The sequence below is a fragment of the Fundulus heteroclitus genome, chromosome 20 (assembly GCF_011125445.2).
Source record: "Fundulus heteroclitus isolate FHET01 chromosome 20, MU-UCD_Fhet_4.1, whole genome shotgun sequence".
Taxonomy (NCBI): Eukaryota; Metazoa; Chordata; class Actinopteri; order Cyprinodontiformes; family Fundulidae; genus Fundulus; species Fundulus heteroclitus.
This window is the reverse complement of record NC_046380.1, coordinates 32,995,676-33,014,211: the sequence shown is the minus strand read 5'-3', so window position 1 is coordinate 33,014,211 and position 18,536 is coordinate 32,995,676. Positions and strand designations below refer to the sequence as shown.

Genomic DNA, 18,536 nt, shown 5'->3' with positions numbered 1-18,536 from the left:
AAAATACAAGTCACCAATGTAATCTTATCAACTCAGATGTTCTGTGACGAACTCACGGGTTTGCTGGAGAACGTCAGTGAAAGAATAGCACCATTACAACCCAGGACAACAGCTGGCATGACAGGAATGTAGCTGTGGAGAAGTTGGAATTAGGGTTAAGCTCTCTGAGAAAGTTTAAGCATCTCAAAAGCACTCTTTAATCCACTACCAAAAAATGGAAAAAAAATATGCTATGACAGCATATTTTGACACAGAAATTGGCTCCTTGATTGGCAAAAGGAGGGTAAAGAAAGTTGATTATATTCCATGTAGGGAACATGGCAAAGATGTGGAAGTAAGTTGTCTGTTTACATGAGACCAAAACTTGATATTTTGGTCTGAAGTTAAAACACTAGAGTGGTAAGAAACTAACACGGCAAAACACCCTGAATGAACCATTTCCTCAACGGGACTTAACCTTTTCCACCAACGCGGTTCAGAGCACCAAACCTCTGTCGTGTGTTTTTACCGAACAAAAGAGGTTCAACTGCGCGACCTGTGATTCAACTCAGGCACCACAGAATAGCTGGGGATTTTTTTGTTTTGTTTTTTAAGTGAACCATGATAGTTTTCCATAATTTCACTTTGTGCAGGTTTCTGGTCGACACACTGCAGAGTCCAAATGCAACAGTGGAGGATTTATTTCTGGGAGAGGAGGAGGCTCTCAGTGCTGTCCCAATTAAGCTTAGCTGCACTGAGATCGTTGATTATAATGTAATTTATATATTTTTTTTAGCATTAAACACATCTTTATCACAGTGTTGACCCAGCTTGAGTTACATTCAACAATCCATGAAGAATGATGTGTTGTTTTTTTGATTGTTTTTTTACTCAGTTCCAGATGTGCAAAGTGGGAAAAATCCCCGTCATAGAACGAATCCCTAAATTTACATCCTAATTCGATCCTTTCAGGGGGCAAAATGCTTAGCTTCAGGTGAATTTTCCTCTGATCTCTTTTTGCATCTCTCATGATGTCCTGGCTTACAACTTGGTCTCCACTTTGTCTTCCTCCAAGAAGGATTTCCCATAGACCTTAATGGCTTTAAACTCCTTTGAAATGTCCATGAAAGTCTTCCCTTTGGTTTCAGGAAGAAGGAAGAAGGTATAAAGGCTACCCAGCAGGCACACACCAGCAAACAGTATGAAGCAGTATGAATTAAGAGCATCCTGAGGAAGAAAAGGAGACAGCAAAGCATCTTGGTTAAACTCATGTTGAGCATATGACATATATGTTGGTCGTTTTTGGATGAACTGTACACACAATGATGAACGGGAAGAGTAGGCCCAGCACTGCGAAAATGAACCAACGGTGCAGTCCCATGAGAACAAAAGCTGCAAGACGATCCGACTGAATGAAGAGCTCGCTGCTGAGTGTAGCTGTAGCTGCCCCTGGAAGAGGAGAGGAATCACAATTAGTGAACTCTGAAAGTTTAAACTTAATTTAGTCAGATTACAACAACAAATGTCAGTATATCATATTAGGATTTCATGTAATAAACCAACACAAATTAGTAAATAATTGTCAAGAGAAAGGAAAATGACGCAAGGTTTTAGTTATTTTTAAGAAAGCATCATGAAGATCAAGGCAAATTTCAGACAGATCAGGGAGAAAGTTGTTAGTTTATAAAACAATGTCTCTAGCTTTGAACATCTCACAAACCATCGATCAATCAATCATCTGAAAGCTAAAAAAAATCTGTTGGACAACTGAACCCCTACCAAGACATGGCCGTCCACCTAAACTGACAGAGCGGGCAAGGAGAGCATTAATCAGAGAAGTGGCCAAAAGACCCGTTGTAATTCTAGAGGAGCTGCAGAGGTCCACAGCTCAGGTGGAAGAGTCTTAATAAACTATTAATATACTTTTCACAATGGTCTTTAGGACCCCCATAAAGAAAAAAGGTGCTCTAGTCAGCAGAAGCAACACTTAACTTTTTGGGTAACCTGTTGCAAAACACTAACAATGCACATCACCATTATCACTAACATAAACACACCATCCACAAAGTGAAACATGGTGTAGTCGATGTCATGCAGTGGGGAGGCTTTCTTTAAGCCTTGTGGGAAAGATGAATGGAGTTTCTAAATCTGAAGGAGGCTCTAAGGTAAGACTTGAAAATCAATGTCCACTGATACTCTGCATCCAATCTAACTGATGTTGAACAGTTTTGCTAGAAATAATAGGCATGATTTTCAGTCTCTGGGTGTGCAAAGCTGGTAGAGGCATACCTCAGAAAATATTCTACAAAGCACTGAGTCACAGGGGATTAAGTACCCACTGCATTTTAACGTTTTATTTGTTGACATTTTTGACAAAAATGCATTATTTTCTTTCCAGTTCATAGTTATGCACATCTGGGTTTAGGTTTAGGGGTTGGGGCTGTCACGAGCTGAATTGTGAAAAGCTAAAGGGAGGATTGAGCTCCCCTGGCTCTGTCGGGGCCCTGCAGGGGGGTGCCCTGGGCCCCGGGTCTCTGGGCTCATTGAAGGATCTGCTCTGGCATAGCTGGCTGTTAGCTGAGCCCACAGGCTTGTTGCTGCAGCCCCCAGGGGCTTCGGCACTGTGGCTCCTGGGGAATTTTCTTGGGGATCTACTCTGCTCTTATCTGTGTTGGTCCTTCTTGGACTCCTGTGCCCTTGGGGCCCTTTTGGACATCTGGGGTTCTGGTCTCCCTGGTGGTCTGCCTCGGCGGGTCTTTGGCTCTTCACAACCATTATTAGGCATTTTTCTTATGGACAAACCTTACATATACAAGTGCACTCTCACAAACACTAAGTCCATCTTCCCCTCCCCTGGGATGCCACCGTATTGTGGTGGAGTCTGAGTGGACCATGTTCTGTGCCTCTATTGTCGAGGCGGCTAGTCAGAGCTGTGGCCGCAAGGTTGTCGGTGCATGTTGCGGTGGCAACCCTCGGACATGCTGGTGGACACCAGTGGTGAGTGTTTTGCAATTATACACTGTTTAAAGTTATTTAATGTTTAATAAACAACTTTCTGTCTGTTAGGTATTGTCCGGTGGATAACAGCTCTGGAGCTGATATCAGGACAATAGTTGAAACGGATGATTCGAGCACTGGTGTTCTTTTAACAGCAAACTCTGCACACACATAGAATAAAGAGTGACAACTTCTCTTCAAATTCAAGAATTTATTAACAGAGATAAAATTAACATCCAGAGAACATCACTATATAATGCTGTTTATCTGAATTAACACTATATTTCAATCAACAAACTCACTAGGCTAGTGAAACTTAACTAAAACTACTAAGCAAAATAAAGATAAAAAGGAAGCTAAGCTAAGGAACTATGTACATGCAAAAGAAACAAAAGATAAAATAAAAGTGGTGACCATCATCAGAATAATTCAGTGAATCCTGGTTCTGAGTTCTGAGTTAAAGAACCAAAGTTCAACTTAAAGAACATGGAATGGAGTTAAATTAGCTTAACTAATTTAGAACAACATTTGGCACGTGTTTCAACCCATTCACAATGCTAATCCTGAGATAAACAAAACATAATTTGACAAAATAACATATTACAGAAATCATTAACTTTAGGGACGCTTGATTTTATTAACTAATTTATAGCCCGGGAGGGTAGGGGTCACTGTAGCGATCGGTAGCTAAAATCGGCTAATCCTAAAGTTAAACAAAATGCCTTTAAATTGAGATTAATATTCCATATTAATGCAGTAATAATGCTCATAGCACTATTGAACGATGGCAAAGCGAAACGAACAAGCCTTATGCTTGTGCCTATCCGGGAAGCCGGAAATTCCCGAAGCTTATAGCAGTTACGCTAGCGGACATTGGGCGCCCCAACGGAGAACCTGCTCCGTTGGGGCCGTCCTCCGCGAAGCCTGCATCAGACTCTGCTCCGCCGGGATTGTCCTCCGCGACGCCCACATCGGACTCTGCTTCGCCGGGGCCGTCCTCCGGGACACCCATCGGATTACGTGACTCGCAGGGGCCGTCCTTCGGGATGTCCACAGGAGAACCTGTCTCGTCAGAGACGCCCGCTGGAGAACCTGCTCCATCGGGGCCATCCTCCGCGACGCCTGCATCGGACTCTGCTCCGCCGGGGTTGTCCTCCGCGACTCCCGCCACAGTTTCTGCCATGCTGGGGTCACCCGCCAGATGCTTCTCCAGGTTGGCTACCCAAACTGTTTTGTTTTTTGTTGGGTATGGACTCTAGCCCTCCGCCATGAGCCTCCCTCCGTCCGCCCTGTTTGGGTTGTTTTGTGTTTGGACTCTTGCCTTCCGTCCGGTGCCCCCTTCCACCCACCCGGGTTGGGGGATTATTGTTTTGGTTTGGGCATCTGGTATCCGCCCTGAAGGGGGGGTTATGTCACGATCCCTAAGCAGTTGTGATTATTTATGTTTGAGTTTTTTATCTTTGGGATCGTGCATTTGTTCTGTTATTGTGTTTACATTCATTGATCGTTTCTCACGTCTCTTCTTAAGTTGCCTTCCAGCTGTTCTGTTACCTTTGATTATCCCACACCTGTGTCCTGTTTAGTTCAATTATCTCCTTTGTATTTAAGTTCCGGGTTTCTGTTCAGTCTTTGCTGGATCGTTAGTCTATTTTTCATCTTTGTCTGTGTTCATTCCTGGTTAGTTAGTTTTCTCTTTGGTATTTTGTCCCAGTCTGAAGCCTGCCCTTTGTATCCTCCTTGATGTGCTTTCTGGATTAAATACCTCTTACCTGCTTACCGATGTCTCCTCACCGCTTCTTCTGCACCGTGGGTCCTCAACAAAAACCTCAATTCATGACATGTATGACCATGCTGGCAGTAAGTCGGACTTGTTTCCGGCGAGAGTTGGACAAGGTTGCCCTTTGTCGCCGATTCTGTTCATAACTTTTATAGCCAGAATGTCTAGGCCCAGACAAGGTGTTGAGGGGATCCGTTTGGGTGGCCTTAGGATCGCGTCTCTGCTTTTTAAAGATAACTTCATCAGGTCATGATCTACAGCTCTCATTGTAGCGGTTTGCAGCCGGGTGTGAAGTGGCCAGGATGAGGATCAGTGCCTCCAGGGTCTTGAGCCAGGGTCTTGAGCCTGAAAAGGGTAGAGTGCCTTCTCCGGGTTGGGGAGGATATGCTACCCCTAGTGGAGTAAGTATCTTGGGGTCTTGTTCACGAATGGGGGAAAGGTGGAGCAGGAGATCGACAGGCGGATTGGTGCTGCGTCTGCAGAGAAGTGGGTGATGTACCGGTCTGTTGTAGTGAAGAGAAAGCTGAGTCAAAAGGCAAAGCTCTCGATTTACCGGTCAATCTCCGTTCCTACCCTCATCTATGGTCAAGAGCTTTGGGTCGTGACCGAATGAATAAAATCCAGGATACAAATGGCCAAAATGAGTTTTCTCCATAGTGTGTCTGGGCTCTCCTTTAGAGATAGGGTGAGGAGCTCAGTCATCCAGGGAGGACTCAGAGTAGAGCCGCTGCTCCTCCACGTCGAGAGGAGCCAGTTGAGGAGGCTCTGGCATCTGGTTAGGATGCTTCCTGGATGCCTCCCTGGTGAGGTGTTCCGGGCACATCCCACCAGGAGAAGACCCAGGGGAAAACCCAGGACATGCTGGAGGGACTATGTTTCTCGGCTGGCCTGGGAACGCCTTGGGATTCCCCCGGAGGAGCTAGCCCAAGTGGCTGGGGAAAGAGAAGTCTGGGCCTCCTTACTGAAGCTGCTACCCCCGTGACCCGACCGGAAGAAGATGAATGGATGGATGGATGGATGGATGGATGGATGGATGGATGGATGGATGGATGGATGGATGGATGGATGGATGGATGGATGGATGGATGGATGGATGGATGGATGGATGGATGGATGGATGGATGGATGGATGGATGGATAGATGGATGGATGAGTACGTCTTGTACTTTATCAAAGGCGTTGGTATTTTGTGCCGATAATATTATTTCGTTGGTTTTGCTGATCTTTTTATATCCCTTTCTGCAGGTGTAGAAGCAGACTTCGAGAATGTTGTCTTGTTCTCTCTTTTTTTTCCTCCCTTTTAACATTTTGCCTAATATTTTCTCTTTGTTTCTTTCTCTTTTTACCTTTTGGTTTTTGTGTTCATTGAACTTGAAATAATCCCAAAAGAGTTTTTGAGGCGCACCATACAGAAAGCAGTAATGCTCCACTTGTGAAAGTAAATCTGTTGGGCTCTCTTTAGCATTAAGAAAGCAATTCTTAGTGACAGACAAGACATTACATACAGATTTTCCTCAAATGAACTAAAAGCTTAATGTACAGCTGTAAAGCTCATACCTGGTCCTCCACCAAAGGAGAAGATGAAGAAGAAGATAAGAGAAGCAGTAACATAGGGAACCCAGCTTAAATCCTGGAAAGAATATTATCACACTTGTGACAACAAATACACTTAAAATACTTTAAAAAGACATGGTATTTTATGTATTTACTTTGTTTGGTGACCTTCATCCACTGTTTTTACTGACTGTTGGATGTTCTCGCTGCTGACCAATTTATGGCATTTTAGTGATGCAACTTGTGCTATCAGGTTCCCCTTCAAGACACACCTCCTTACAAATCATTTTACATGCTCCTCTATGTCTTGTGTTTATACTAAATTATGTCCACTTGGACTTCCCTTCAAGCTGCCAAACGTGGTGCACAAAGCGAGTGTAGAAAGCATTAAAGCGTAGGAAATTATGCATATTTTTTGTATAAATCAGCTGCTTTAGTTGAACTGAACCTTGAGTGATTTCTCTAATAGTTTTGTTATCTTTTTCATTAATTCTTGCCATGTTTACCTTTAGGTTGAGCATGATTGTTACCACAATCCAGATGGCAGACATTACAGCATACCCTCCCCAGAACAACGGCCTCCTCCCTGTTTGCTCGATTAGAAGACTCTGTTGAAAAATAATTTAAAGAAAATATGGGTGACAAAAGGGGCAGTGGCCAGTTGTAGGTGCCATAAAATGTGGTATTATGAGATATAATCTGGAGTTCAGCATTAAAGGGGGCCTATTATGCAGAATTCACGTTTTTGCTCATTTATGTACTTTCATTTGGGTCTCTATTCCTTCTCGAAACTTCTCTAAAAAACATCCATCCATTTTAGGCAATACATAAATATTTTATTGGTGCCTGGAAATAAGTCATCAAAAAACTGCCGATTTTGACATCAGAGTTGGTGGGTACTGCCCCTGACCTGGCAACCACAGCTAAGCCCCATACCAAAGCCAAAAAACTTTGACTGAATTTCTGTCCCTACTGTTTGTTGCAAAGCTGCAGAGGACGATAAGTACTCAAATGAGCAATAAATGAAATTTCACCACATTGGACTGTTGAGCAATGTCTGTTGACCAAAACAAGGTGTGACAGGCCAAGACGCTCTCTACCTCTTCCCCTGCTGCAACCTGCTGCTCCTTTGCGCATATTTGCAAAGAACAAACATACAGCAGAATTGCATCAATATTTCAGAGGAACATATCTAAGTAACGCATAACTTTATATTACTGTATTGAGAAGTTTCGATCCGCTAGACGTGCTATCTGGGGGAGTGTTGGCCGAGTGGTTAGAGCAGTGTGCTTGCACTCAGAGTAGGATGAAAGTACCCGGTTTGATCCCAGTGCCTGCACTCTGGGTCCCTGAGCAAAACCCTTAACCCCTGATTGCTCCCCGGGCGCTGCACATGGCAGCCCACTGCTCCCCAAGGGTGATGGGTCAAAAGCAAAGAACATATTTTGTTGTAATGTATGTTTCAATGACAATAAAGATGATATTACTATTACATTTTGCTCTTATGCTACACTGCTCTGACAGTAGCATTTTATGGAAAGGGGCTAATCCCTGAGTGGCAACTATTCACATGGACGTACATGCATATGCAGCCAGCCTGGCTTTGTAAGCAAGAGAGATGTAAGCTCGCCGTGGAATCCCCGCCCCCGAGCGTGGGCCCCACAAAGTCGTACACCTCCAAGTTTTTCTGTCTTGGCGCAGACCACTAGCCTCGTGAGACTATCCTGATCTCGCAAGCTTTCAAGGTTTCACTCGCAGATCAGTCTGGCTACTTTCCGTTAAAGAAAATTTGGAGCAGTTCACCAAACGAACGTCCAATCAGCGTTGGCTTTGAGGCGGGTTGAGGTGTGACGCAACGAGAAGCGCGACAGTTCAGTCTAAAGAACATGACGGCTTCAGCCGATGAAACTAGTGTTAGCGTGGCTATCGAGCAAGTTTTATCGGAATTACAGAGTATTTCTTCACTGAAAGAAGAGCAAAACACTGCTCTGAAAGCTTTTCTCAGAGGAGAAGATGTTTTTGCTCTTCTCCCGACGGGTTTCGGCAAGAGCTTGTGGTTGTGTTTTCGTCGTCGCTGTTAGTACGTCATATGCTTCGTTGATCTGATTGGTTTATTTGGCCCGTCTATCACCAACATAGGCCAATCAGCTAACCAGTATTTTCGCCCCTTCCCAAAATTATTTCAACGGAAGGTTTCCAGATGGATATGCGGAGCAAATCCATCTGGCGGAGTCAGGTTAGCAGACCACATGCACAAGCCTCATTCAAAATGGGGGTTTTAAAAGTAGCCCTCGTACAGAATTTTCAAGCAGCAGAGCTTTGTTTAATGCTATGTTGTTACTCAAAACAGCATACACAAATTACTGGCATACTTTTTAGGGTGAGTTTATTAGCCAAGTTTATAGGTACAAACAATGATTTTGACTTCTGTTTTCATAATTTGCTGTGTAAATCAAGTCTAAAACAACAGCCCACACTATGTAGAGTCATCTGCATTTATTTAGTAAAACTGAGTGTTTTTTTAAGCCTTTTATTAAAAGAGATCCCTATGGGCTTTACAGACAAGCTATATTCCCCATGTTCAAGTCTTCATGTCTTTCTGTATGCAGCTGTAAAGATCTGGCTTGGAGGTGAATCCGGAGTTCAGCCAAAACACTGCTATGTTGTTTACTGGTTTATTGATGGGAGGATGAGGAGTGGTAAAACAGACAGGCAAACAGAACAAAATCCAAACGGTAGGTAAGGCAAACATCCAGGCAACACTTGACAGGGGGCAGGCGGACAGAACTGGACAAAACCGACAGAATAGGGTAAATTAAACAGAACCAAGGTGCTAGGAACTCTTACCAGGAACCAGAATACAAACAGGGAAGCGGAGGAATTGAGTGCGAGCAAGGCATGAGAGACGAACCGACAAGTAGCTGAGGAGGGGGTGAGGCTTAAATACACGGACAAACAGGTGAACGGAGTGAAAAGTAATTAACCAAAGGTGGAAGCAATTATGGAACTAACAGGAGCTGGGGAATAAACCAAAATCCAAGAAAAAGAAAAACAAATCACAGAACAAAAATCAGAACTAATACAGAAAACAGATAACGAAATAAGCCTGTTGGCAATAATCAACAGGCTAAACAGAACTCCAGAACCTAAAATATAAATAAACCAAAAGACAGGAAAAAGCTAACTTAACCAAATCATAAACAGGAACCAAGACAGAATATTACAGCAGCGGGTAAACATACGTCTTCTTCCACGTCTCTAGCCCTCTGTTTATTTCTGTTTACCTGCCATATGCACACTAACGATTCTTCATGATTGTTTACAATACCATGTGCTGCCATTTTAGAAATGTGACGTCAACCTTTTCATCTCTTTTTACAGCATTTCCACTGGGTATGTTGAGTACTGCACCCTCTTTTTTTTTGGGTGAATACTGCAACTACGGCCCTGCGACAGACTGGCGACCTGTCCAGGGTGTACCCCGCCTCTTGCCCAGTGAACGCTGGAGATAGGCACCAGCACCCCCCGCGACCCCATGAGGGATAATAGCGGTTCGGAAAATGGATGGATGGATGGACTGCAACTACGTTCATGTCAAGTAATGTCTATGGGCTCGTGCCCAGTCCGCACAGACCGGCATGGCAACCCAACACAGGGGTCATGACAACAAATTTAATTTTTCTGTGGTTTTAGGGGTATAATAGGGATCTGTTTTACACTGATGAGGCTGTGTGAATATCAAGAGCGGGTACCAAAGGACCTGGTCATGGGCGGTCAGCTTCGTTTCTTTGCTCAAATTTTTTTTCTTTTTATGTAGATTATCTTTCTGCATAATTTATATTCTCCAACTAGAGTACCCCCCCCCCCACCCCACCCCACCATCATTGATGATTCCCCCTCTACTTCTCCCCTCCTCCCACCTGCCAATACACTGGCGAGCTAGTTTAATGGCGGGAGTGGCACTAGTGTGCCTGACGTGAGCAGGTGAAGCAAAGGCACACCACACGGCGAGCGATGAAGGGCGTGAACGATGAGGAGCACAAAGAAGTGAGTGAGTAAGACGTTCTGGCAGAGATGGGTAGGCAGAGGCAGGTATAAGTAGGCTGGTGAACAGGTGAGCTGAGTAACTAATTAGTGGGAGCAGGTGCAGATAATCTAGAGTGGGGTGGTAGCTGGAGGCAGACTAAGCTGGAACGATAACTGCTGGTGGCTGAAATGGTGAGTAAATGAACAGAAAAAGTCCTCAGGAGTGTAAAGTTAAACTAAGCAGAACCATAACTATGACAGAGGGTGCTCGAAGGATGAGAGAATGAGAGTCGCTGAAGTTCATTCATGGGGAAGTAGCACACAGTTATAACCTCAATTTGAACAGTGGTGAAGTTAGTTTCAGATTGGATATTGGATAGTAATAGTAGTAATATCATCTTTATTGTCATTGAAACATACATTACAACGAAATTTGTTCTCTGCTTTTAACCCATCACCCTTGGGGAGCAGTGGGCTGCCATGCGGCACCCGGGAAGCAACCTGGGGTTAAGGGTCTTGCTCCGGGACCCAGAGTGCAGGCGCTGGGGATCGAACCGGGTACTTGCATCCTTCTCTGAGTGCAAGCACGCTGCTTTAACCACTAGGCCAGCACTTTCTTTTTTCCATTCCAGACCTTTAAAATTTCTGTAATCAAATTCCTTACTTCCCCCTAGACTAAGTAGGAACCTTGTGTCTGACACAGAGGGCCAGAAGCTGCTCCGAACCATAATTGTGTTATAATCCTGCATTTCTACAATGTTTGCATTGCTTGTTGTAGACACACACATTGATACAGCACTGGACATCAGTGTATTGCTTTGTCTGAACCACCAAAGGGCAACAGAGTCATCTTAACAAGGGTTGAATGAGGGATTTGCTCACACAGGAGATGGAGGTGAGGATTTCAGATATTCCAAGACCAAGGGTGACGTAGCGGATCTTGTCTTTTGGAACACCAGCCTTCAGGAAGATGTCAAAGGAGAAGGTGCTGATCTGGGAAGGAGGAATATACCCCAAGATATAAGGACGCCTCAATTTAGTTCCTTTTGTAATAATTATCTTAAAATTATTCTGTACAGTATCTTGCAAAAGAATTCATGACCCTTTAGTAATTGGGACGTTAAATCATTTAATTAAGAAAATTAAACGATGTTTTCAAGTTTTTTGAAAATTATCTGTGGCGAGCATTTGTGCTCTGCCCCCCTGAGTCAGTAGTTTTTATAACCACCTTACCCTGTTATAGCTGCCAAATGTTGGTTTTCTTTCATCTCACCAGATAACGTTCTTTAACATTCCAAAAAAGTTTAAAGATAAAACAACTGGACTTTTTTCAAAGTTTGAAGACGTTTCGCTTCCCATCCAGAAAGCTTTCTCAATTCAAATGTCTGGAGTAGTGTGGAGTTCCAAGCTTTATATTATGCCCAACAAAGGCCTTGTTATGGCTTAGATAACATGCAAATTGAACCGAAACAGGTCCACCCCTTAGTAATAGGGAGTTGTTAGTTCTTTAACATGTGTTGCTGTGTCCCCGACATGTCCTGTTGCAATCTGATTCTTCATAGTTTTTCTTGTTTTTTATTTTTCTTGCCCCTCTTGTCTTTCTTGAAAACCAGATTTGTGGTGTGCAAGACTAAAAATTGTCCTGTAAACAGATTCTTCAACCTGAGTTGTGAGTCTCTGCAGCTCCCCCAGAGTTACCATGGATCTCTTGGCAGCTTCTGTGATAAGGCCTAATTTAAACCTCCCAGTTAGCTGGGAAACGCCCAAGAGCTATGAATACTTTTGCAAGATACTGTATTTATTTTTGAGAATATGCAGTGAATATTATCCTCACAGCAGACATGCCTGACATCTGGTTGCAAAAGTAAATGATGAATATGGTGATGAGTTGCCATCGCACAGTCTGGTCCTTAAGCAGCTGCAGGGGGCTCTTTGGTGGAGATGCTTCAAGAGCCGTTTGCTCAATCAGCATCTCCTCCACTTCCTGCTTATAGTCACCTTTACCCCACAACCTCTGGAGGGCTAGAGCGAAGACAAGCAAAGAAGAACGTCAAAAGAGAAAAGGAATAAATCAGTACTGCTTGGCTGGGTCAGAAAAGGCATACCTCTTTTGCATGCTTTGTCGTCTCCTTTCTCTAAGAATAAATATCTGGGAGCCTCGGGAAGAAAAGGCAGCACCAGAACCTGGGCCACTGAGAAACACACAGGGACACAGAGAAGGATATGCCATAGGTCCCGACGGCCAAGAATCTCGCTGAAAAACAAAAGGTTTGGTTGCAGCTCAGCCTCGGTCCTTGCTGATCGTTGTCTTACTAGATAAAAAGACTATGGAGATTGACAGTTGATGCATACCTTAATCCCAAAAATTGTCCACATAGGTTACCAAGGGAAGCAAAAGTGGCTGAAGTCAGAGTCAGTCTGCCTCTTATCTTCCTGGGTGAAATCTCCCCTAGATACATCGAATGGAGGCTCAGTCCTAAACCTGCAACACAAACTAAAGATTACACCACTATGCAAAACATATTCTCATCACATGGGTGTCAAATTATTCAGAATAATCCACAGTAAGGTAGGAGAAATAAAAAAACAAAACTTCAAAGCTCACCTGATGAGTATCCATACAGCATCCTCGCCACTATAATCATTTCAAAGGATTTAACCTCCTTGCTTGTCAGCATCATCACTGCTCCAGTTACAGAGATCATGCTGTTGCAGATTATTGCTCGCTTTCTGGAGAAGGGACACATATTACTTCAGGTCCCTTTAAGCTACATTACATGATGGAGAAGCTCATTAATCAGCTAGATTTGCACAATGCAAAGGTTCATTAGAGCATGGTGAACCAAATGCCTAATGTATGGTGTCTTTCTTGGTGTTACTCACAATGCAAAATGTTTGTTGGCATGTCTTTATGTTGTTGTTTTTTTTTTTTTTTTTCAATTTGATTTCACCAAACATTTAAGTGATCGCCGATCACGATCATTCAAGATTTTTTTCGGCCACACTTTTTTACTCGAAGACGATTGGTCCCCACTGACCTTCCAGTTTTTTATAATATGTTGTACAGTTTTTAACCCAATTTTGATAGTTTCCGCAATCTTCTTAGATGTTTTCTCTACTCGATGCATGCCAATGATTTGACCCTTCTGAAAAAGACATCTTTTCAGCGACCACGGGATGTGTTGTTCGACATGATTGTTTAAGAAATGAGAAGTAACTCATTGCACCATTTGGGGTTAAATAACTTTATGCCAGCTGAGACATAATCACCCAGGCAGTAATGACCCGATGGGGGGCTCGTACCTAATTACTTGGTTAATCAAGGTGGCAACGTTTTTTTTGGCTAGGCAGTGTGTATTTCCACAGATTCATGAGGTCAACGGTCCCCATTGTCACAGATGTTTACCCTATGAGCCACATACACACCTTCCCAGTTTTCGTGAGAAAAACTTGACACTGACAGCACCAAAGAGTCCCCCAACGGCAAACATGGAGACGATAAGAGACCAGATCATGGTGACTTTCTGTGGAGATGGAGGCTCATTGTACCTGTCGTTCCAGCTGCTGTTGATGAAGGACTGAATGTACTGCAGGCAGAGATTAATAAACATTGACAAAACAAAACAAATAAAGCTAAAATACGGAGAAACTGAGGTTGTTTTTCTCACCTGTGAAGGAGAACTGAGCCCAGTTATATGGTAACCAGCCTGAAAGCTTCCTCCAAAGCCCAAAATGGTGATCAGGAGCAAAGCATTGCCTTTGGTCTGGAGCGCAGAGTGAAAAACATGAATAAGACTTTTGTTTTTGTAAAACAAACAAAAAAATAACAACTAGTGTTTTCATATGATCATTTCAATATTTGTTGTGTTCTCCAGTAATTCTGTAAGGTCCGGTCGAAGCCATTTAAAAGCAATTTTGCAAAAACAACGAAGGATGCTTAAAGTAAAACACCCGTGTGTTGTTTTTGAAGTTTAGTCTTAACTGTGTTTTGTTTAGGTAGAGAAAAAACTGTGTTAAACTGTGACATCATCCAAGGAAGACCAATCACCCGCTACTACCATCTAATGTAGAACAGATTACTGGATCAATGTGTGCTTCTGTGCTTTTTTGTCTCTCTTGTTGTGTCTCTGTTCTGTCTTCTGTAACCCCCAGTCGGTCGAGGCAGATGACCGTTCATACTGAGCCCGGTTCTGCTGGAGGTTTTTCCTTCTCGCTAATGGGGAGTTTTTCTTTCCACTGTCGCTTCATGCTTGCTCAGTATGAGGGATTGCTGCAAAGCCATGGACAATGCAGACGACTCTCCCTGTGGCTCTACGCTTCTCCAGGAGTGAATGCTGCTTGTCGGGACTTTGAAGCAATCAACTGGTTTCCTTATATAGGAAATTTTTGACCAATCTGTATAATCTGACTGATTTTGACTTTGTAAAGTGCCTCGAGATGACATGTTTCATGAATTGGCACTATATAAATAAAATTGAATTGAATTGAATTGAAAAGTCTGAAGATCTTTAAAGTCCTGAATAAACATGAAGTAGCATTGTTGGTAAATAGAAAGCTGGCAAGGACCCGATTGCTCCAAAGGCTAACTCAAACAACCTAACTGCCTTGTAAATTATATATATGCAAAGACAACACAAACCCTAAATCAGACAAATTAGTTAAATTTGAATGACGCAAAGTGCATCATTTCTCACAGCCAGAAAACCTATCAAATCTGATCTGTATTCCTGTTGGTGTTAAAAGCAGAATGTTTTGTTTAAAACACTCATCAGAAATAGAGCCTGTAAAACAGGAGGTACTTTTAATCTGGAGGATAATAGATGCAATATTAGGAATCATGTCATTCTCTATTACTCTGGGGAGAAAACTGATATATTTCTAAAGGACATAGCATTTTCACTACAAAGATCATCTATGCAGGAAACACAGGTAAGTCCCATGGAAGTAGCAGGTGAAGCAGAGTCCGTCCTACCTATAAAATAGTCTCTCTGTTAAAAACACTTTTGCCCCAGGATTATAAATATAACAACTGATGTAAAAAAGAAAGTAACAACCCAAAACTGGGGTAAGATGACACTACATAATTCATGCCACAGCCAGGGGAGATTGCTTGAACAGACAGTCAACAGCCAGACCACTAAGGAGACGCTGGGTGTTAGCTGTAAGAATAATGTTTATCTGGCAAGAAAATCATTTATTTCACTGCCAGTTACCAGTAGCAGCATCATTTTCTTTTCTATGTCTTAGCCAAATTAAGGAAATAATTTTTGATTCCAGATGCAATCTGAGAATTACCATCCAATTAAACATTTGTCACATTAGCATTCATTGCTTTTCTAGGCCAAAATATATATTGTTAAAGAAATAACTATGGATGAACCAACAGAGTTCAAGTGGCGTGACCAACTATGTCCAAATAATATTTAACAGTTACCTAACCATAGTACAGCTGAAATCACATAAGTAAAACATGAAATGATTATGTGGAAAAAAGTGAGACTTGCACAATAAATTAAAGGCTTCCTAACATAAATTATTCTGGTGATACAGTTGTTTGGAGGAACATGAGGTACCAATGCAGGGCAAAACTAAATCAGAAATTGAGTCTACCTGAACAATGCCAGAAATTCCCCCCCACTGTGGCAAGGCAAGGTAAGTTTATTTATTAGGCTCTTTATAGCACAAGACAATGTGAAGTGCTGCACATGAACAGAAAAAAACATTACAGAAGGAAATAATACATGGTAAAACAAAAACATTACATTAACAAAGGAATAATCTATTGATGAATAGACTTCTTTCATAGATTAACAAACATACAGAAAGCATACAATCACAATACTTAATTGTTTCTTTTCATAATGAGAAACAAACTAAGTAAACCCTTAAAGGTTTCTGATCTAACATAATTTTTTCAAACGTTTCTAAAGCTACAACTAGAATGACGTCTTTTGTTTCATTGTTTCACTGGAACAAGCTTCATCACTAACATTTTAAACCATAATTATTTCTACTCATATATTACCAAAAAAAAAAAAACTGTGCATTAAGCTAAGTAAATAATTGACTAGACTCCTTTAGTTTTACTGCAAAAAGCTTAATAACCAAAATTCAAAGCTTAATTGCTTCTATTCTTACATTTAAAAAAAAACAACCTTAAAGCTACAACTCAAGGTCTCTGTATGTATATAAAAGTTCAGATTTTGACACAAACATGTTTTTGGCATTACTGACAGTTCCTTTGAGCAGTTTGAATAAAATACATTATTGTGACATATAAATGTGTTTTGGAATAACCTGGAATCTTTTTTTAAGGCCTACCAGCTGCTGAAAGAAGGTTTCCATTCTCCCTGTGCTGACTTGAACGTTGCAGTACACAAATCCAAACTCCATGTACTGCTTTAGAACATTGAGGCTGGTTATCATTAACTTCTTTGAGTAAAAAAAAAAAAAAAGTAACATACTATCAGCCTGCCAATTGGCACTGACATGGATTTTACAATTCTGGTCAGAAGTAAGGGACAAAATGACAACCCTTACACACAGAAAAGAGTCTGAAATGTGCAAAGTTCCAGATAAAGTGGATGTAGCAGTTTTGAGGTTTAAGAACTGACACAAAAAGACAATCCGTTTTAATTTAACACTGGTGATAAATTACATAACACTACAAATTCTGACCCTTCAGATACACTTGAAACCAGATACTAGCATACTCTTTATAAAAGGATACATGCAGATTTTTTTCCTCATTGACAGATCAAAATATTCCTCTTTTTGATAGATTAGGAATACCATGATTATGTCTCTTTGCTAAATCCCAGTGCTACAAAATTTGATTAGTGTTAATGTCAGTTTGAAACACCCTTTTGGGAGATGCATCTGGAATATTTTCTCATTAGGTCACCTATTTTGAGAAGTGCACCAGTCTTTTGCTGAATAAATCCACCATATCATGTTGCTGACTCCCCAGTACTTCACGATTAGGATGGTTTTCTTGGGCATCTCCCTTTTCCTCCAAATGTAACAATGGTTATTATGACCAAACACTTTTATTTTAGTTTAGCCTCATCAGACTGTACAGTCATGGCCAAAAGTATTGAGAATGATTCAAATGTTAATATTTACAAAGTCTACTGCTTCAGTTTTTATAACGGCAATTTGCATATACTCCAGAATGTTATAAAGAGTGATCAGCGCCCAAGAAAGACCAGCAAGCGCCAGGACTGTCTCTTAAAAGTGTTTCAGCTGCGGGATCGGGCTACCAGCAGTGCAGAGCTTGCTCAGGAATGGCAGCAGGCAGGCGTGAGTGCATCTGCACGCACTGTGAGGCGGAGACTCTTGGAGCAAGGCCTGGTCTCAAGGAGGGCAGCAAAGAAGCCACTTCTCTCCAGGAAAAACATCAGGGACAGACTGATATTCTGCAAAAGGTGCAGGGAGTGGACTGCTGAGGACTGGGGTAAAGTCATTTTCTCTGATGAATCCCCTTTCCGATTGTTTGGGACATCTGGAAAACAGCTTGTTCAGAGAAGACGAGGTGAGCGCTACCACCAGTCTTGTCTCATGCCAACTGTAAAGCATCCTGAAACCATTCATGTGTGGGGTTGCTTCTCAGCCAAGGGAGTCAGCTCTCTCACAGTCTTACCTAAAAACACAGCCATGAATAAAGAATGGTACCAGAATGTCCTCCGAGGGCAACTTCTCCAAACCGTCCAAGAGCAGTTTGGTGATGAACAATGCCTTTTCCAGCATGATGGAGCACCTTGCCATAAAGTAAAGGTGATATCTAACTGGCTCAGGGAATAAAACAGAGAGATTTTGGGTCCATGGCCTGGAAACTCCCCTGATCTTAATCCCATTGAAAACTTGTGGTCAATCATCAAGAGACGGGTGGAAAAACGAAAACCTAGGAATTCTGACAAAATGCAAGCACTGATTGTGCAAGACTGGACTGCTATCAGTCAGGATTTGGTCCAGAAGTTGATTGAGAGCATGCCAAGGAGAATTGCAGAGGTCCTGAAGAAGAGAGGCCAACACTGCAAATATTGACTTGCTGCATTAACTCATTCTAACTGTCATTAAAAGCTTTTGTTACTCATAATATGATTGCAATTGTATTTCTGTACGCATGTGATGACATCTGACATACACACACAAAAACCAGAGGGCAGCAGATCATGTGAAAATATAATATTTGTGTCATTCT

General features: G+C 42.2%; 1 protein-coding gene across 1 annotated transcript; it reads right to left on the bottom strand.

Moving 5' to 3' along the window:
- Positions 1-585: 585 nt before the first annotated feature.
- Positions 586-16,705, bottom strand: slc2a9l1 (solute carrier family 2 member 9, like 1). Its single transcript, XM_036151867.1, has 12 exons — positions 16,655-16,705; positions 14,002-14,097; positions 13,760-13,920; positions 12,939-13,063; positions 12,686-12,815; positions 12,439-12,587; positions 12,168-12,355; positions 11,216-11,326; positions 6,814-6,915; positions 6,311-6,383; positions 1,301-1,428; positions 586-1,206 (listed from the first exon to the last, which is right to left on the bottom strand). Exons 1-12 carry the CDS (start codon positions 16,676-16,678, stop codon positions 1,021-1,023), a joined length of 1,473 nt encoding a protein of 490 aa, XP_036007760.1. The 5' UTR covers positions 16,679-16,705; the 3' UTR covers positions 586-1,020.
- Positions 16,706-18,536: the final 1,831 nt, after the last annotated feature.

Excerpts from the sequence above, each read along its gene's own strand:
- slc2a9l1 (XM_036151867.1), bottom strand. The coding sequence starts at position 16,678 with ATGGAAACCTTCTTTCAGCAGCTG. Across the intron at positions 14,098-16,654 it reads AAACCTTCTTTCAGCAGCTG|ACCAAAGGCAATGCTTTGCT; the intron begins GTAGGCCTTAAA and ends TCTGCGCTCCAG. Across the intron at positions 6,384-6,813 it reads CAATCATGCTCAACCTAAAG|GATTTAAGCTGGGTTCCCTA; the intron begins GTAAACATGGCA and ends TATTCTTTCCAG.